General features: G+C 35.9%; 1 protein-coding gene across 2 annotated transcripts in view; it reads right to left on the bottom strand.

Annotated features, from left to right (window-relative positions):
• Window positions 1-22,317, bottom strand: part of LOC123880070 (adenylate cyclase type 6) — a 155,854-nt gene that overhangs the window by 68,553 nt on the left and 64,984 nt on the right. For both annotated transcript variants that reach the window (XM_045927963.1, XM_045927964.1), the window contains exon 3: window positions 8,896-9,093. In XM_045927963.1, the coding sequence (XP_045783919.1) occupies window positions 8,896-9,093 (198 nt within the window). The remainder of the gene's footprint in view (window positions 1-8,895; window positions 9,094-22,317) is intronic.

Raw genomic sequence — 22,317 nt, 5'->3', positions numbered from 1 at the left:
CCATATTATAAAAACCTACAAAGTATTCTGTACTAATTGTTCTCATTTTCCTGACAGCAAAAGGTGTTGAGCTGAGTTTTCCTGCTTTTGTCTTGAGAATTCATTATGAGTGCCCCGTTGAAGCTTACTATCCAAGGTCACTCGCAAAAAAACTGTAGAGTTCTCCTGGTTTTGTGTTACTTCATTTATTTATGTAATAATTATCTTCACATAAATTCAAATTCAGATTCAAAGTACTTTTATTCAATTAAACTTTTACAAGTGCTTTTGAATCGTCAAAATATAAGGTAATATAAACTCCAAACACCAAATACAGTTTTATTGCATTCACAAGCAATTTATTGAATGTGAATCAGCGCGAGCGCAACACAGTCATTAACAAAAATCATATTGATATTATGTAGTTTAGGTAACTTTATAGTCAAGTTTGAATTTTTTAGAAAACAAAAAACTGACAAAAATTAACAATTGTAAACCAAATTTGTGAATGGGTTAATTTGGTTTGTCATAACTTATTCTTTTGCGAACTTGGCTACTTGAAGTCAAGTAATTCTTAGGTAGCAGACAAAAATCTACGTGAGCATTTTGGAAAATTTAGCTAAGCCTATTCAGGTTATACGAAAATTTAACTCAATAGAGATAGTATCTTCTCTTTGTTCGCTGGAGTTTAGATTTGGACTCGTTTCAATGAACAAATGGGTTATTTCAATCCTACATAATAATATTATGCTTTCACTATTGATTTTGTACCAAAAACTCAAAAACTGGAATATTAAAGGACGAGATCGATGAAATAATTGATAAGTTGCTGTGCCTATTTATAGTTTCAAATGGTCCAACGGTGGGTGCTTCGCTTGGTATATTTTAATGTTGTAGTACACTTATATTCATGAACTTAGAATTTCCTCTTCTTTCATTTGACATCCCACTGGATACAATAGCAAAAAAAAAATTTTTTTTTGGAGAACCCCACTTTTTTAATGTAGATCCGTTAGGTAAATTTTTTCGTGTAAAATATAGCTTATGATACCCGGACCTTTACAACGAATCAATTGAGACCTCATTCATCAAAATCGGCCGAGTAGTTTAAGCACTACGGTGTAACACACACACAGAATCTGGATAAAAACGTACATACATACATGATACATACATAGACTGCTAAAATCATAACCCTTCTTTTTGGCTTTGCCGTAGTCGGGTAAAAAAAAGCTAACGAAAGTCGTAAGATTTTGTATATTATGAGACGTGGCTACAAAGCTTAAAAATGGTACTAGCACGATTAGTAGACTCGTAATTAGGAGCCAGAAGTAGCCCGTTGCAACTTCCGACCCCAAGGCGGCTTAATTGAATGAGACGTCGTGATTGGTGTTTGACTTGCCGCCGCCGGCACGCAGTTTGATCGCGCGGGAGCGTATTTACTCATTCCGTCTCGGGACCTTACTTATATTTTTGTTCTTTCAACCTCCTTTGTTTCTCGTCGGTATTAATTAACTTCGTATGCCGTTGCCATTTTGATTCTATCGAGTTTCACATCCAGTTGGATCTTTTGGATTATTATGCAATGTTTTCGCCGTCATCGCTATTAGCTGCTGCTGATAGAATATGTCTGCCGCTGAACGTTGATCTCTTGTAGAGAATTCCACGAGTATATTGACGATTCTCAAAGAATTAGCTAGCTGAAGTGACAATGGGCAGGTCATATCTTGCAGAACCAACGGCCGCTGTTCTGGAGTGTTCTGGAGTGGAGACCGCGTACCGGTAAACGCAGTGTGGGACGACCTTCAGTCCGCTGGACCGATAACTTGAAGAAGGTGGCAAGGAGTGGATGAATGAGGAGGACCGTGTTTGGTGGAGTGCTCTTGGAAAGGCCTTATAAGTGATTTTGTAAAGTGGTGATAGTAAAAAAAAGAATACCCGGCTGAGTTTGTTGTGGGCTCTTCTCAGACTTGGGCGCGTTTGGAACCCTCGCAACTTTAGTTTTAAGTTACGTAATTAATTATCACCACTATACCTACCGTACAAAAACAATTTCGACCATCAAAAGGGGTACGACTGTACCTACTTTGAATAAATGATTTTGACTTTGACTTTGAAATAGAAAAACTCTCAAATACTCATGATGTCAAAGAAATCGCAGGGACCAGGTGGTGCAAGAATGTGGCATGTGGAAGTCCCTACAAGAGACCTATGCCCAGCAGTGGAAGTATATCAGTTGTCGACGACGAAGAGCATTATCTAAGGTTTAAAAATTTTGAACTTTATCTTTTTATCGACAGGATAAATATAAAAAAAATTTTTGAGAAGCAGAACAAAGTAAATTGCGGTGAAGATACTACGAGTACATTACGTGTATTTTTTCAGCCTCTTTTATTGAATCCCTACTCCGTGGATCTGAATTGATTTAGATTCAGGTGTGAATACATTTGGCTATATTATTGTGGGTGGCAAAAGTGGCAATGCGTAGGGAGCTGTGATATTTTTAGGGTCCCGTAGCCAAGAGTACAAACGGGACCCTACTATTAAGCCACTGTTGCCCATCCATTCATCCTCCTTAACAGAACACATTTCATCCATATCCCGGATCTTTTGTGGAGTACTTATTTCTCTATACTTTAGTTAAGCTACAAGCCACGGTGAAATCAAATAATGGAGTGTGGTTCAAAATAGGTAACTAAAATAGTTTAGTCCTCGTAATTGCGTCCGCTTACTGTTCAATTAAAGTTGCTTACGCTTTGTGTGTTAGATTTCGCCGTTTTAGAGCTCGCAGTGCAGATTGTTTCAAATTAACTAAATTGCACTACATGAGTTTAGATCAAAGGGGCTTTTTCTGAATAATTTACACACTAATGACAAATTTTGTATTGTAAAAGTGTAGGGATATTTTTTGTAAATATTATTTTTATTGATAAGTTTATTTTGTTTATATATTCTTAATTTTTTAATTCATCAATAATTATTTATTATTTTACGTCCGTTCTATTGAAAACTAATTAGTTTAATCTCTTAATAAAATATTAGAGGTAGCCTGTAAATGGAATAAAAACTTATTAACTACGTAATACTAAGAAGAAGCACTCCTTTGATTAAAAGGAGGTCAGAGTAGTCTTAGATCTACAGAGAAGATAATTTTATTAGTTAACGCACCGCTAATTATATTATTAACGTCAGTAGCAGACGGCGGCAACAATTTTGATGCCCATGCCAGGGAAACATAATTTAATAGATAATCTAAACTATCCGAACCGAGAGAGACTCGCTTCTAGATCCGTTTGAAATGAATAAAAGAACCCGAAGGAAACCGCACGGAAAACATTCAACTGCTCTCGGGGAAAAAAGGTGCTATTTTAAGACTTTTGTAATAACATCGCATATTTTCCTTCACTTTGATAACAATAATAAGCTTTGGGTAAAAGAGATATTGAAAATATTATAAAACAGGTAAGAAAACTTCGACGGCTACAATAGGAATCCGAAGCAGAACAAGAACTCCCGTGGGGGAGGTTTTCTATATTTTATTGTTCAAAGTAACAAAGCGATAATGTGATGAAAGTTGGAGGCAAACATTACAAGGGTAAGGAAGGGAAGCCTGCGGGCGGACTGACGGCCCTCAAACACGGCCACTGTTCTGCCGTCGACACAAAGCAAACCATGTGCTAACTTCCGCGAACCGTTGACATAAAGGCTTGGTCACGCACAACACGTGACGGAAATCTGATGAATCCAAATCCGACGACAAGTTCCGTTGAGCATCCGACTATGACAGATTGAACTGTCTGACGTAAACAGCTTCTTACAGAAGCCTTTAAAGTACCTCGAGTGCATTATCGTCGCGCGTTCTGTGTGCTCAAGCTTTAAGTTGCCCAAAGTAAATTATTCATAATACTAACAACAGCAAAGATTGATTTCTCATTACGACGGTTATGTAACATAATATTGTAGATAAGGGCTACATAGTAGGTACATACAACGATTAATAAATTTGCTGACTTTACTCGTATTTTGTAGATAGATTTGTCGATGTGGTCCCGTGTTGACCACGAGCCATGCAACTGGGTCGAAATATCAATATCAGCATATTATTCATGGAATGTATTATGCACCCGTTATCTACAGTATAAAATGTTGAAATTCACCCGAAAAACCAAGCGTGGATCCACTGTTGTGGGCACGATGGGCGTGCCCTCAATAAAATAAAATCGATCGTGATTCCAGAGCAAAGTAGTGTTTGCCCTACGGCTTTGCCCACGAGGAATTAACTCTAACACCGTAAATCTTGGTCAGGGCGTCATACATTTCGAAAACAACTCCTTTTTAGGAATGCACTATATCGATCATGAGCAAGTTCCTACTCCAACTCGCACTTGACCGATTTTCAGGTGGCTGTGACCACAATTTTTTTGAGGGCTATTTCCGCGTTTGCGAAAAGCGCCTTCGCCTATCTATAACTAGTAGGTAACTATTTTTAACCTCCGACCCAAAAAGAGGGGTGTTGTAAGTGTGACGTGTGTATCTGTGTCTCTGTGTATCTGTCTGTGACATCGTAACTCCTAAACAAATGAACCGATTTTAATTTAGTATTTTTTGTTTAAAAGGTGGCTTGATCGAGAGTGTTCTTACTCGTAGCTATAATCGAAGAAAATCGCTTCAGCCGTTTGAAAGTTATCAGCTCTTTTCTTATTGAGGTTTTTGTGTCGGGGGTTTTTTAAATTTTTAGTTATTTCCACATTATTGTTATCCAAATGAATAATTAAAATTATGTGGCTAGCAAGCCAGCAAGTAGTTAAGAGGGCTCTCTCCGTCACTCGTTTCATACAATCGTAGTTCCAATTTCATTTGAATATTAAGCAACCAAAGTCCATGAAATTTTGCAGACATATTCTAGAAACTAATATCTATGTCTGTGGTTTTCCAGATTTCTGTTAAAATATTCGGTTTCAAAGTTACGCGGTCTTAAAAATTTACATGCAAATCTTTGAGCTCCTGTAATTTTATAGAAAAATCTCATATTCTTATCATATTTTTAGAAAAATCTAAAACACCACAGACACAGATATTAGTTTCTAGAATATGTCAGCAAAATTTCATGGACTTTGGTTGCTTAATATTCAAATGAAATTGGAACTACGATTGTATGAAACGAGTGACGGAGAGAGCCCTGTTAAGTAGTTTAGGTAAGTCTAATGCAGTCGTACATTCCTTTCAATAGCATGAAAGGAAGTGTAACTCCCCCACACATACTAATAGGTACTGCGTCCCCAAAACTTGAAGTAAACTTTTTAGCAAGCTCCAAGCGCTCGCCTGAATTTTAGTAGGTAGTTTTTTTTTAAATTTAGAATGCTGTATAAAATCTGTTTACTAACATAGTGTCGCTACCTAATTTTTGTTTATTATTTATATTCATGTTTTATTATAATAATCATAAGAATAATAAAGTATTCTATTTTATTCTTATTGAAAACATCTATTTAAAAAATAATAAAATAAAAGGATAACAATAAGTGTAAGTTAGTGAACAGATTATACACAAGTAATTTTTTCACGAACAAACTACGTTTAGATTGATCTATTTTAGTCGCTTCCCGCTATGCCATATTGTAATGCAAATTAAGAAGCAGCAGGGAAGCAGTTTATGAAAATGCTCGAGTTTTATAGCAGTACCACAGTATAAAGAGAGGCACAGTAGTCTGACGCCTTTGATCATGTGACATATGACGACCACGCCCTTCAACATGCCCTTCAACTAGAAAAGTGCTGATAACTTTCAAACGGCTGAACCCATTTTCTTGGATTATAACTAAGAACACTCTCGATCAAGCCACCTTTCAAACAAAAAAAACTAAATTATAATCGGTTTATCAGTTTAGGAGCTACGATGCCACAGACAGATACACAGATACACACGTCAAACTTATAAAACTCCTCTTTTTGGATCGGGGGTTAAAAAATCGTTATAGATAACTGATGGTGATGAGCATGAAGAATCTTTAAATAATATCTACTAGTAAACCTGATCATCATATCATCTTTATCATGATATTTATGAATACTTACCACCCGGCCGAAGCCCGGCGGGTTTCTGCTCGGAGATAATTGCTGTAAAAGCGCACACCGCCGGCGTAATACTTCTCGGGTCACGTGAATAAGTGAATCCCGCCTGACTGAATCCTACTATTAATACGCAGCAGTGCAGTTTGTTACCAGAAACCAAGATCTGGTTTTGATGGCGTTTTTGAATCGTACATGCGGATTTGGGAGGCCACCGCAGTATTATGTAACGAAAATGCCTACTATTAGGTACTCCTACTGTGATCAATAAGTAGGCTCCACGTCCCTCAGAACTAAAAAAAAAAACTACGCAAAAAGAGAGAGATTGCTATAACACACTACAGGCTGGTCTTGTAACTTGTCAAAAATAGGTAGAATGTTCCCACGCAACTAATAATATAATTAATCATTCTTTTGAATTTTTGGCGGCCTGTTAAATACTTTATCGGGAGACCGAGGTATTTTGAAACAGAGGTGAGTTGAAACAGAATTGATTTCATGGAACTTAAAACCGTTAGCAAACTGATAACTTCACAATAATTTATTCAGCTGCTTTCACATTGTTTATTATTAAAAATCTTTGGTGTTATTATTAATGGATAGGAAAAAGTTAGGTACGCCATCCGCCATCCATACACCATAGTTCGTCACGTTCAAATTTTGAACGACGTTTCCACGCTAGCGGTTACAATGCCCTGTTCCACGCAGATTTTGAACGCCTTTCTGAGCTAATGAAATGAAAAATCTATTGTACCTGCAGCACGCTACCAGAGTGAACGATACGAAGGCCTTTTTGACGTTGGCTCGCTCATAAAGCTTTGTGAAAAACCCAAAAATATTACCTACATTCACGTTTACCTGGGTAAAAAGTACAAGTAGAATTTATGTCGAAGATTATGCAGATTTTTCAACGGGTGTTCAATCTGTAAATACCTGATAGAATTTGGTTCGGTATCGTTATATGTTATTCAATTCGACCATATTGGTAGAGCGGAATTTTAAAAGAATCCAGTGTTGAAATATTCAAACGCACGTAACTACGTTACATCGATTCATCAAAATATTATACGTTTATTCTTTCCGAAACTCGTATTCCGTTTCATGTAAGAAAATATTTTTCCAATCATATAGCATCACAGAAACTTTTATGATTTTACTTGGTTTGTATATATGGATATACATTATGGATACCAAATACCCAAAGTTTGCCTGTCTTTTTACGTCTGCTAGTCTCTATCCATCCATACAAACATTATATATAGATATGAATTTTTGTAGTCTATTTAGAGATAATGTTGGTCGGAGAACGTTTTTCCTTTTTTGCGATACTTACCTTTCTTTTTCAGTTGTACTTTAATGCCTACAATCCCGGTTGAAATACATTTTCTTTTTAATAAATAGAGATTTTTAAGCAAACCAAATTTTATATGGATGAAGTCACAGGCATCATCTATTTGGTACAGAAATACTTAGCTTGCATTCCATACACGGATATTGGCTATTTATCCCGGAAAATCGCCGAGTTCCCTTAGGATTTTAAAAACCTAAATCCACGCTAAGTCACATCAATGGACCATCTTGTGCCAAATACAGTATGCAATCAAATCAAATAGTTTTGAAACTGTGCTCCCAATTTATGTAGTTTAGCTATTATAATTACAGTTTAAGCAAATGGTGTGAACAATATGAACTGAGCATCATAAATGTTTTACAACTTTTGATAGGAAAAGTTTGAGAAGCTTAAAAGCAACTATTCCGTGATGGCTTTTATCGCTACATCCTACGCTATAATAGGATATTAGTTACCTACTGGTTATTAAGGTATAATAATTAAAATGTATGAGATGCTCTACAAAAAACTATCCTACAAGTATAGGTAGGTACAAGGAACTCTTGCCGACCATAATTGGCGACATATTTTTACTTGAAGACATTAATCCTAACAAATAAAACCAAATGTTTCGACTTATGTCTATTTCAGACTTTGAAATTATCCAACCAATGTGCTCCAAACCGTTGAATTATAAAGGCAATAAAAGAGTAAGTTTTGAGGTACTATAATTATTTTATTATGATACCCGGGACTTCGTTTGCGTGAGTTTGGCTTGGTAAAAATCCCGTGGAAACTCTTTGATTTGTCGGGATAAAAAGTAGCGTATTTCTTTGTCCCACATGCAAGCTATCTCCAGCACACCTATTTTCTCCTTTCACCGAAGGTTGCCTGGTGGAATTTGCTCTGAGCAATAAGGCCGCCCTTGCATACAATTGTTTTAGTTTTTAGTTTGTTTGTTTTGTCTTGGTTATTTCATGTTTTGTGTGCAATAAAGTATTCTATCTATCTATCTATCTCTGTACAGAATAAATGATACCCACGACTTCGTAAATGTGGATTTAGTTTTTTGAAAATTCCGTGAGAACTCTTTGATTTTCTGAAATAGAGATAGTCTATGCCCATCCCTGGGATGTCAACTATCCCTGCACCCGTTGAATATATGGAACGTGAAAAGGTAGCAGAACGATAGACATACGCTTTTGCGTTTATAATATTAGTATGGCTGTAGTTGCCCTCGGTCTAGCGGGCTGGAGGTCGATCCACACTGCGCTTACCGGTATCGAGGACCTGAAGAAGGTAGCGGGGAGCGGGTGGATGAGCAAGGCGGAGGACCGTGTTTGGTGGCGCGCTCTTGGAAAGGCCCGGAAAGGCCTATGTCCAGCAGTGGACGCATACATGCTGATGAAATGGAATGGAATGGAATGTGGTGGCCCTTACCTACTTAGTTAAAAGCCATACTTAGGTGAATTACGTAAAAAGTGGTATTAAAGTTGTCTGCAATATAAATTACTTACAGCTGAATCGCTCTTTTTGGACCGATTAGATGAGAAGTGCTCAATCACTTCCCAGTTGGATTTCTTTGGTGCCGGGGTGTCGGCCGGTGACGGGGAGGCGCGGTGCGTGACCGAAGGGGTGCTTCGACCCGACTCATCTGTGCGTACAGGGATGATGGCTGAACGCAGCGACGCACAGCGCCTGCCGCGTAGCGCATCCTGCAAGAAAGAACAATAATATTAGAGAGAGACATTTATACAGAGATATTACATGAGACCACCTCCATGATATTATTATTGCATTATCCTCGAAGATATGTGCCCAGGTCAATCGATTGGGAGGAACTGGTTTAAAATTAAGTTGCAATATTTCACCATAAACTCACACGGCAAGGTAAAACTTAAAAGTAAGTATTCAGAAAAATCTTGACAGGAATTTTCGGTCCATCTCGTTACTCGTTATTTTTAATAATACGACGTTCTAAGTGAAACTGTGGTGAAACACTTGGAGTGGCTCGGAGTGAACGCTTCGAGCTTGAGTTATAGCCAACTTTGTGTTAGCTTTTAACTTGACTCAATTTGAACTTTGTTCATACGAGCGTGATTAAAATTTGCTTCTGAGATTTTATCTTTTACTTATGTTTTTTTTTTTGGTTTCGTAACCCAAGGGTGCCAACATGACTCTATTATTAAGCCTCCGCTGTCCGTCTATCCGTTCGTCTGTCTGTCAAAAGAGAAAACTGATACAAAGAGAAAAGAGATACAAAGATAATAAAAAATTATGAAAAAAACACCGAAAAGAGTACAAATAAAAGCACAGCTCTTAAATTATAGAAGGTACTCGTACATTCGTATTTTGTACGTCGCATTGACAAATTCCGAACGAATGATGGATCACGTTCATCTATCAACGTTAGGTAAATGAACGCATTGCCACTCGCGAGACATGATATAAGTTATAAAGGCATGAAGAATGGCTGAGATCTACAGAGAGCACTTTGACTTTGATCAGACATAGGACACTTAAAACGAGACAGCGTTTTACCACTGGCATAAATCTGTCTCGTAGTACAAATAAAGTTATCCATCCATCCATCCATCAGCCTGTATGCGTGCACTGCTGGACATAGGCCTTTCCAAGAGCGTGCCACCAAACACGGTCCTCCGCCTTCCTCATCCACCCGCTCCCCGCCACCTTCTTCAGGTCATCGGTCCAGCGGGCAGGAGGTCGTCCCAAACTGCGCTTGCCCGTACGCGGTCTCCACTCCAGAACACGTCTGCCCCATCGGCCGTCGGTTCTGTGACAGACATGGCCTGCCCATTGCCACTTCAGCTTGCTAATCCTTTGAGCTATGTCCGTCGCTAAATAATCGCTTAATAATCGGTTGCTGATAAATTGTGTTTCTTTATATGATTGTGTACAATAGAGCATATTTCATTCATTCATTCATAACTGTACCTATACAAATTTTTAATTACGCTAAAATCTGTTTAGTCAGAATTCCATATTGAACATGTTTATGCAGTTTATATCTATATATATTGAATCAAGTGATCTTAATAACGATAATTGGTCAACATATTATTGTTAGTGTTAGTACTAGGTATACGTGTTTCGTTATTCGTAGCGTAAGGAATAGCGTCCACCAGACGGGCCGGGTTGAAATTTTACTTACATTTGGCGCTAGGTAAGCTATAAAACAACGATTTTTCTTTGATTTCACGTCACAAATATCGAATATCGAGCCGTTCACAGAAAATGATTTTGTATAGTGAAGCATACCGGTTAATTAGACAGTATCCAGTATCTTAAAAATATTATAACAAAAAAGTGTTTCAGGTAATAAAGGATCCTCGGTGTTTTCAATGATTCATAGCCGTAGCGTGTATAAATCCAATTTAACGCCGCCCAACAGACTACCGGCATTTGAATCGTGATCATTTTACAGAAAACCCTAATTTTAGAAGATAAATCTAACATTAAACGTAAAAACTTCTTACTGCATTAGGATACCCATGTTTTTAGGAATGTAGGAAAAAATTATCTAACTTAGTTGATTTATTAAGTTTTTGGATAAAGCAGTAACTCTGTTTTTGAAGGAACTTGATTTTTTGCTATTTTGGCGCTGATAGCAGCATAGGTAGTGGGCTTCACATGGATCAATCTTCATGTGAGCGTACTTGGAAACTAAATGTTAGTGACGTTAGTGATGACTGATGAAGAGTTATCTGTTAACTCTGTCAACATAGAGTCAACATGAACACCATAATCTTTAAATCTGTGCTTCGTATTGGCATAAAAATAAAAATTGAATTAAATACCCCCAGTTTTTTCCACATCCAAAATTTTTAGAACCATTTTTGCAGTCACACTAATATTATAAAGGCGAAAGTTTGTATGTGTGTGTGTGTGTGTGTATGTTTGTTACTCCTTCACGCAAAAACTACTAGACAGATTTGGCTGAAATTGAGAATGGAGATAGATAATATTCTGGATTAGCATATAGGGTACTTTTTATCCCGGAAAATCAAAGAGTTGCCGCGGTATTTCAAAAAACCTAAATCCACGCGAGCGAAGTCGCGGGCATCGGCTAGTTTTTTATAATTTTTATGAAAACTCTTTGTTGAACTACATAATAAACTATGTCGTTGATGACGATAGCAAAGAGACAGGTCAACGTCAATTTTAAATTTAGTAGGGCATTCAGCATGATGAATTTGCAAGGGAAGCTCGTTCCATAATCCTTGACCGTGAAGGAATTACTATAGTATTTCATCCTATGTGTAGGAGTCGCTAAAGTGAGTTTTCCCGCTGACCGTAAAACAAGTTAGGTATAATTTAAATAAATGGTATATAAAATATGTTGAAGGCCTTTCTTTCGTTCAATCACATTTATTTATAGCAAATATTGGCAACTATGTAGTTTGTATGTTCCACCGCATTTATTTGCATTCTGTATTTCGAAATCAAATAAACGCTCAATAGCTTTGATCAGAGAACGGTTTTTATTGAATAATATTCAGGAAATTGTTGACAGTGTACTATGAAAAATTTAATGCTAACTAAACTGAACAAATATTGAAACCCTTATTTATTTGCACGAGTTTGTGTATCGCCTAAGTTTGCAACTTTTGAAGCAAACGGAGCCAAAATTTGACTGTTGACTGTGACTGACTGACGGACAGATCTATCAACACAGAGCTGAAAGTACTGGATGGATCTGGCTGAAAGGTATGCAGATAGTTATTATGACGAAGACATAGAAAATTTTAAAAAAAACTGTTTTGGACATCTTCTTATTAATTTTTTTGAAATAAATTAATGTACAGAAATTGAGTGAGGGTGAAAGATTATTCGATTTCTTCGTCTTCCGAAAGACAAATTTTTTCAGTAGTTTTTTTATTTACATCACATAGTAATTTAATATTTATTCTCGAGATAAAACAGGAAAAAGAAAATTCACTTTTACTTATTTTTCCCCGTCACATGAGAGGGCGCATATCTGCCTCCGTGTTTTTAAAAACAACTTACTCCGAGTATCTAAATGTACACTTATTTTGTGCTATTTTAGGTACTCACAGAATATTTCTTTTTGAACAAGAAGAGATACCTGAAGGGACAAAAAGTGTCAACGTTTTTGTTAGGGACCCGCCGATACACTTCCAGCATACATATTTCAATAGAGCGTCCAGATCCTGTAATATGACAAAAAACGATACATCTGTGGACGTCCGAGCGTTCAAGGTTACGTCCGCAACGTACCTCTGATAGTTTGCACAGTTTAGTTTCTTTGAATAAAAATTTATTCTATTGTATTCCATTCAATGTACTACATAGTATGCATTGTCCAGATACCTATGAGCGACCGTCGTCGAACGACCGTCGCGGTTGTCAGCCGCGTACGTCAGCCGCGTCCGTTATTTTATTTCAGGCTTTAGTAATAGGGTCCCGTAGACACCCTACGGGTACGGTACCCTTAGCTCAAGAAAAATCAATTGCTTGTAGTAACAATAGAAAATAGCCCAAAAAAATAATTATAACATAATTATTAAAAAATCGTTTAAAAAAAGAAAAAAAGCAATAATAAGTCAGAAAATTAATAAAATAGTGTAGTTACTATGGTATTGGATAAATAAACCTACGTATTTGACGCTATTAAATAAAGAATTAGAATTTCCACTTACATTTTTGAGAAATATTTGGAATCCAAAAAAATAAATTAAAATGTAATTATTTGGAACGTGGTTATGTCGGACAATATAATTAATAAGTAGGTACGTATAACTGCGTATAGAGCCCGGAGCTCTTTAATTATAACAATACCGACAAAGTTTATTTTGTGGTAGAATAATATTATAGAGTTGTCGTAATATAGAGACTCATTATACCACATTAAAACTGCACCTGGATGCAAAGTGATTTAATAAAAATATAATTAAGTAATTAATTATTGTTTATTTTCTGGTGACAGGACTCGTTATATAAAATTGATGCAAATTATTATAATTTTTTATTAAATGAAAAAACTTGAGTCTTGAAAAAATGGAATTAATGAAAACTGTTGACTGTTAAACAATATGTTTCTGCTGCCGACACTCTTTGACAGAAAAATTTAATTATTATTATTACAATTTTAGTGTCCAAGTTTAGTTATAAATGCGAAAGTGTGTCTGTCTGTCTGTCTGCTACCTTTTCACGGCCCAACAGTTTAACCAATTCTGACGAAATTTGGTACCGGGTCAGCTTATATCCCGGGGACGAACATAGGCTACTTTTTATCCCGGAAAATCAAAGAGTTCCCACGGGATTCCTAAAGACCCATCCGATTGACCGATTTGTATGAAAGGTACCGAGATAGCTTAAGTCCCTGTACTTTACATATTATGCAACTTTTTATCCCGGAAAACCAAACAGTTCCAACAGGATCAAAACCTAAATCCACGCGGACAAAGTCGCGGGCATCCTCTAGTGGAGAATATTTTTTTCGATGTTACTCAATGAACTCCGTCAAACCTTTATCGATTTCAACAATTAATTTTCCTTTACAAAAGTTTTGCTATTAGTTAGGTTCTATGTAAATTACATGAAGATTGATGAATTGTTTCGGAGATGAAGAATGGAATTCCTTAACGGGTAATATACAAGCGGATTGTCATCATTTTGGTGTTACCATATTAGTAAGTAACACATTCAATTTCGGCAAACAAAAATTCGTAAATACTGACCTATGCAGTGCAATTCAATTTATCTAAATCATTTTTAAGCAATCTAACACATTCTATATGTCTGGAATAGGAGAGAGGAGGAGGGGATTCTCCCCGTGAGAAGCCAGAGTGGTTCAGTAAGTTATTATAAAATTGATAAAAGTAATATAATTTTGTCTAGATATAATACAAGTGTAAATTAAAAATTTATAACACCCCCGACAAGTGAAGGTTACTGTAACTAGAAAAGAGCTGATAACTTTCAAACGGCTAAACCGATTTTCTTAGATTATAGCTAAGAACACTCTCGATCAAGCCACCTTTCAAACAAAAAAAAAACTAAATCAAAATCGGTTCATTAGTTTAGGAGCTACGATGCCACAGACAGATACACAGATACACACGTCAAACGTATAACGCCCCTCTTTTTTGGGTCGGGGGTTAAAAAGTAGTTCACTCTTATAGAAGTGAATAGCAAAAAAACAGATTTCCAAATCGGTCCAGGGCTCTTTGAGTAATCGGGGAACATACATTAAAACAAAAAAAAAGATTCTGATGAATTGAGAACCTCCTCCTTTTTTAAAAGTCGGTTAAAAACATCTCCAGTAAAACAGATCTAAACTAATTCTGGGATGTGTGTAATCCGTCAACCGACAATAGGTAATCATAACACAGAATTGAGTTCAAACAGTGGCTCCCAGTTTAGCAAACATTAATATTCAAGAACACGTTTTGTTACGCGGACGCGGTAAACTATGAGCAACGTGTGAATGAAAATGCATTAGAACTTACAATAGCCTATGATTAAGTCATTGTTCAATCTATATACGAACGTGCGCTTTGATTTTAGTAGCATAAACGAAGTTCGAAAGTTGTGATACACTCAGTGAACTGTGTTTGTTAATTGCTGTTCAACTACCGTACTACTGGCTTCCATGTCAATTTACCGGTTGAAATATTATGTACATACTCGTAAGTGTGTAATTGATTTCAATTTGGAGGAATTTTTTTCCACATCCGTATTTCACCTGTTTTATATATAAAATACAAGATTTCTTTTAAAGCCGAAACTTTCTTTATCGTCGTTAGTATGATCGCAACGGGATTTTGCTAAAAGTGGTGTCCACTTGTACTCAAAACATTTATCCTTTATTTCCGTGCTACTAAGTGTTAACTTAGTCAATATTCTGTGCTTTAAGTAAGTAAGTATAAGCAAATAACGAAAATTGTATTCATCCTCAAGGATCTAGTAAAAGGTCGATGTTATCCTCAAGCATTTCATAATATCCAAAATGGATTGTGACCCAAGTAATGTGCCGTTTACTAAACATCTGCTTTAATTCAGGAACACGTCTTGTTTTGAAAACAACATTTACAGCTTTCGTATGAAAATGCATTAACCCATAGCTACATGATAAATTAGGCAACTTTAGCTGCTTGACAGAAATTTGATTGTTGGTAAACACCTACATACTGAATTGCAATCCTGCGCTGCTATTTTATCCTTACTAATTGGGATTTTTATCAATCAAAATCAAAGTAACTAATTAAAATTATAATTTCATGTACGACAACGTATGCTACGTCTGTGGTGATACAGTAACATCGACAAAAAACTGCCCTGTTTTCGAGATGAAAAATATCCTGAATATTTATCCAGACTATTAGATTTCCATTCCATCATCCTGTACATGCGTCCACTGCTGGATACATGAATTTCCAAGAGCGTGCCACTAAACTCAGTCCTCCACCTATTGGTAGCTTTAAATATGCCAAATTGTATTTAGATCCGTTCAGTAGGTACTTTCAGCTTTAATAGACAGATTGATAGGAAGATAAAATTAACAAACAAAAGTTTACAAAAATACTATCTTAGGCGCTAAATCCCTCAGCTAAAGCTCGCTCCGATAGATACTAAATGCGTGTAGCTTTAATTTAAGTTTACGTTATTAATAATTAATTCTTATCACCACTATAATATCATCTTTCAAATCTAACAATTCTGATCATCAAAAGAAGTACAATAAGTAGGTACCACTTTGAATAAATGATTTGACCATAGATCATAGATTACAGGATTTGACTAATGACTAGTTTTGATAGATTACTCTACTCTCTTCTTTTATTAGTATTCAGATACCTACCCGCAATTCCTAAAACCAATGCGAAAAAAAAACCACTCAATCTGATGAACGATGCACGCACGCATAGTTAACAGACAGATATATATTTATTAACATTTACATAATATAAGATTACTATTTTATTTGCTTAGAAAATTATGTGTTAGCGAAAGAATTGCTTTTGATTTTTGACTGGTTTAATTGCCGACTACGACAAAAATAGCGCATAGTTGTATTAAATCACAGGAAACTAGATTTTTCAACATAGGAATTTGGAGCGCGACGAAGGCGCCTATTCACTCTTGCCTTAAAGATATTTACCTACTTTTATATTTGGCAGGAAACACGGACGTCGGAAGTACTACATCTTAGCGGTTTGAATCAGAAACCTAGAGCAAAAAAATTTTTGAGTTTCATATGAGTAAATTGGATGTCGACCACAGAAGGGTTCCAATGTTCAAGGTTTGTTGCTATTCCTTGGTAGAACAGTGAAGGACGACTAAACTTGTCTTTATCTTAATCCTATATCATAAAAATCGAAACCATTCCATGTCAGATTATACGCCCATTGAAATCATGAACGATGCTTTAATTATACGTAAGAGTAGGTACCTTCTCCTGCTCAAGCTTCCCAGGGACGCAATATGTCCTATTCAATTCTACAATACTGCAATTTAAAGGGATATCAATATTGTAATTATACAAATTACATTACTCTGTAATTGTCGGGTGTCGCAAATTGCAAAGCAATCTGGAGCGACGATTGGATATGCCAGCTTTACCCGGTGAGGCGATATGAGGCGCATTGAGACCTGTAAGCTCGATTGCGGTAAAATTAAAGCAACAATATCACGATCGCAATCATCTCTGATTGGTTGATGCTCGCTCACTATTGGCTACAATGTAGTGTTGTAAGAAGAATACCATAAATTCAGCCAATCACAACGATTGCGATTGTGATAATGATTGATGTAGTTTGCCCGCAATCGAGCAGCTGAATAAATAAAAAGCTTTTAAAAGGTACGATGCTGCTATGACTTATAAAAGAAAAAACCATTTAAAAATAACAAAATCTTTTTGTTGAATTTTCGCGTAAACGACCAAACGACAAATCAGGCCTCATTAAGTTTATTTGAAAAAAATACGAAAAAAAAGACCAAAGATACGATGCGATACGAACAAGACCCAAAAATATGAATTTCTGACATTTTGTAACCTTTCTGGCGACGCTACTATGACTTGTAGTAGGTACTTACCAGGTTTCCACGACAGATTAAATGTCATCTACAGAACGTATTCTAAAGGAGACAATTTAAAATTTCCAAGTATCGTAGAATATCAAAAGATGTATCTAAAATCCAATACGGTATGTCTAAATGTTAAAAATCAACCCACAAAATAGAAAAATAAGAAATAAAAATCTGTCAAGTGCGACTCGGAACCCTTCGTGGTTCCGTACCATCGTACAAGAAAGAACAATTTTTAATTTTTTAAATTTTTATGGCGGCCATTTGAATTTTCTTGTAGTCGTATTATTTATAGTTGTAGTGGCAATAAAACCCCGTTGGCATCTTTCGCGAACCCTAAAAATGTGGAAACTACGCGAACGAGGTCGCATGAAAAGCATTTATTATTGGTTAAAATAAATTCGTCGACCATAAAAACCAAAAGTTAGACATAAAAATAACGGTTCGGCGCTGAAAATTAACAAAGTTACAGGAGTTTGCTAACTTTCAAGGTAAGCGGCGGCTATTTTGAAAACAAGTCTCTTTCGGTTATCCAATTTTGCTAGACTTTAGCTGCTGATGAATACATCCAATATCTACTATCTCTAATACCCAATAATTGCTGTTTCCCAAAGGGGTTCTCCAATATTGTTATAATTTAATCTGTGGTCTGTGATAGTGCCAAAAAGCATTCACATATTTTTTTTTGGAATTTGTTGATGTAGAAATTGCATCCCATCACATCACAACTTCACAGTAATGTGTTCCCATCTTCAGAGACAAAGTTATTTATTTCGAGCGCAGTAACAAGGACTAGTTCACTCTGCTAAGACGTAGAATAAATGAAAAGGAAAATAAAGCAGGTAATTTATTAACTGGATATTATATTTAGTTATGAAACTAGATACACAGTGAAATCTGAGAACGGTCACGGGTTAGTAAATTTCCTTATATGTTATAGGCACAACAATATTATTATAGCTAAATACTGTCGGGTAGTTTGCTAGAAAATTTTTCAACGCTCTAGAAACAGCCAAGGTTAAGGTGGAAACACATTATCGGATGCGGGTGATGGACGCGACTGATCGTCGCGATTTATAGATATCTGGCTAGTGGTTTCCTCCTTTAGTCTCTATGTTGTGTCAGTGGTTGCCAGTTAAAGATAAAGATATAGGTACCTTCGTATTTCAAGATATTCAAAATTCCCACCTACAAGGGGGTTAAATAGAGGAAGAAAATTTTAACAAATGCCCGTCAACTTTCAGTTATATCAGTAAAAATTGGTATTGGATTTCGAACAAAAAAAGAAGCATTTTTCGGACATTTCACCCCTTATAGATTTTTAAAAATTCCACTCGATTGAAACAGGGTGAGTCAGTTAGTATTTAGTATAAATATATAAGATTCGTATATGTATTTGAAATTAAAATATCAAAAAATTAGACTTTTACTCACAATCACAAAATCCTCTTTGACATCTATAATGATATCCATTATACTGTCGAGTCTCGTTTATATGAGACATAATTGGGTAACATTAATGGGTTTTTTAAGCTTTGAAAAGAGCATTTTCTGGTGAGTGAAGCGCAACTTTAATGGGTATAGTATCCACTAAATTATTTATTAATTATAGCCTCAATAGCTCAACGGTTATAGGAGCGGACTGAAATCCGAAAGGTCGGCGGTTCAAACCCCACCCGTTGCACAATTGTCGTACCCACTCCTAGCACAAGCTTAACGCTTAGTTGGAGGGGAAAGGGGAATGTTAGTCATGATTAAGAATGGCTAATATTCTTTAAAAAAAAATATACTAGCGACCCGCCCCGGCTTCGCACGGATAGCTTATTACATTTTTCGTAGGTATTTTTTTTTTGGAAAATAAAATAAAGTCTAAGTTACTAAATAATGTACCTTTTACTTGTGAAAAAGTTAGTAAGTTTCAAAGATAACTTCCTACAAACAAACATACAAAACCTTTTTATAATATTAGTATAGATTAAACAGTAGTTCACGTTGTATCCAACAATGCATCAATAACCGATTCATTATACTGTCACATCTGATTGACTCTAGGATTTAATAAGATTGATTTGCTAGGTGTATAGGTAGATTAATGGAAGCTAGGAAAATGAATACGAGCATATTTTTATTAGGTATTCATGTGAAATTTTAGTAATCGATTTATTTGCTGGCTACAAATCAAATTACTAATTTTAGACAAATATTTTGGAAAAAGTGGCTAACGATATGGTAAAAAAGAAGTTATTACACTTTGATTTGGCTATAGAAGCGTTTGCGACTAAAACTTTGCTGAAAACAAAAACCTTGAGTATGTAAAAGGTCCTTTGAAAAAAATAGTCCTCATTTTTTTGTTTTTGTTATAGATACATATTACATATACATGTAACGTATACCGATATGAAAGTTAGAGCGATGCTCTTTTGCGTTATTTCTAAAATAATTATTTGAGAAAGGAACTTTTACAATTTTAATCATATGTAGAAACGAACAAAGTCGCGGGCATCAGCTAATATTTTAATATGCGATTATAAATTTTATGAAACAAGGATCCGAAATTCCCATTAACGTCCGAGACTAAACACAATGAAACGTAGGTACTGATCTATTTAGGTCTCACGATAATAATACACCCGAACCACTGACCACAACTAATATAAGCACGCTGGAACTGTGATTGCCAACATGTTTTGTCGCTGATAGCAACAGTCACTTTCATTGATCATCATCACTCGTAATGCGTCAATATAATTTTGCGGTATTCCCGGTGAGGCGTTTTGATTCCGCACCAAAATAACTGTAATTTTATAAGGCATACCTATTCCAGCGTAGATAATGTATATGTCCATATTTCCAGTGATCCGTACGCATAAGCGTTGATTTGTGTCTTCTTTTCAAAGCTAGTCCGAAGCAAATCAAACGTAAGTAGGTACGTCATGTAACATTAATTTATTATCTCTGTTGATTTTGCTTGCTCGCTGCACGTATAGCCAGTGAGATAGGAAATAGGATTGGTTTGTGCATCCCTACATCAGTAATTGGATCTTGAATTGCTTTCCTAGATGCCTTCAGTAATTGCGGTATGTATAGGTAACTGTTAAACTGCAAGTGCATTAGCGGCTATCTCTTCTCTACCTCTTTATTTAAAAATACGGAACCCCAAAAACGTTCGAGCTGCCGTGCGGCAAGTATGTACTTAATGTTCAAACACTTCAGGCTCCATGCCGCTTTCGAGTGTCTTGATCACTGAGTAGAAAAAGAAGGGAAGGTGAAAAGGACGCGTGGGCAGTGTCACCAAAATATGCCATAATAATAATTTATGCTCCCCTATCGCTTCAAGTACAGTGATTTGGAAACAAATAAACTCCACATAACATAATATAATTATGAAGCTATCGTTGAAATAGAAGATTATATCATAAGGGAGCAAAATAATATTTTTACGTCGAAGGCGCTTTTTAGCGAGGGATTCTTTAGTACAATCCTGAACGTAGCGAGGGACTTTTCATCACTCTCTAAGAGGAAATAAAAGGCGCCTCATATTTTATTGTATTTAATATTATTATTGAATAAAACAGAGTAACAACTAAATTGAAATTTTATATCTACATATCTAATAATAAAACCGGCCAAGTACGAGTCAGACTCGCGCACCTAGGGTTCCGTACTCGGGTAATTTTTCCGACATTTTGCACGATAAATCAAAAACCATTATGCATAAAGATAAAAAAAAATCTGTTTTAGAATATACAGGTAAAGCCCTTTCACATCTCACTTGGAATAGTTATCTTACTTTGAAAATTGAAATGCATTTTAATATTTTTTTTAATGACTTAACCACAAATTCACGGTTTTCGGATGTATTTATTCCTTTACTTGTGCGATAAGACCTACCTACCTGCAAAATTTCATGATTCTAGGTTAACGGAAAGTACCCTATAGATTTTCTTGACAGACACGACGGACGGACGGACGGACGGGGTGGACAGACAGACAGACAGACAACAAAGTGATCCTATAAGGGTTCCGTTTTCCTTTTGAGGTATGGAACCCTAAAAACAACTACAAACTTATATTTACACTTGCAAAACAAAACCATGAATTTCTAACAATCCGTGAAAATTGACGAAAACGCGAGCTGGTTCGCGCGTTTTTAATTTAATTTCTTTTTTTTTATTATTCAGCTGGCGGTGTGACTATGGGCCTTTTGTACCAGCCAGTCTTTATTCAAACAATATTTGCGTTCGATTTCTAAATGGCGCTGAACACTAAAGTTTTCCAAATTCAAAAAGTGCGCGGCAAAGATAATTACTATACTCGTAAGTGCGCCGTAATTATCTTTCCCGCGCATTTATTACTCAGTAAAGAAAACACCACCTTTGGGTGCACTCAAAGGCGAACCAAGTCGTCGTTTTCAAAGAGATGGGATGAAAAAATAGTTATTGCTTGTTTATTTTAATATAACATACCTACTTAGAGCGCAACTAATAAAGGGATTTCAAGAAATTCGAATAGCATCTCTATAAAACCTAAATCTATGACTGTGAAATCGCGAGAAAAAGCTAGTTACTTAATTACATTTTTCTAATTCTAATGCTTTTACTGTGGACCCAGACTGAAGCAAGAAAAATTAGTAAAGATACGATAGTTGAATTTTATGATGTATAAATTAGGCGTCTGCTCATTTTCTTGCTCGTCTAGACGCTTCTAAGTTTATTAAGTTCACGAGCTTACTTTAAACCAATCAAATTTATCTGCGGTTGTTCATGCTCAAACGTAGCAAATTGTCAGTTGGAAATTTGAATAATGCATTTGTATTAGCATAATAATTATTTTTGTTCAATTGTAGTTTTATTCATAGTGGAATTCAC

The sequence above is a fragment of the Maniola jurtina genome, chromosome Z (assembly GCF_905333055.1).
Source record: "Maniola jurtina chromosome Z, ilManJurt1.1, whole genome shotgun sequence".
Taxonomy (NCBI): domain Eukaryota; kingdom Metazoa; phylum Arthropoda; class Insecta; order Lepidoptera; family Nymphalidae; genus Maniola; species Maniola jurtina.
This window is presented reverse-complemented; position numbering and strand designations above follow the sequence as displayed.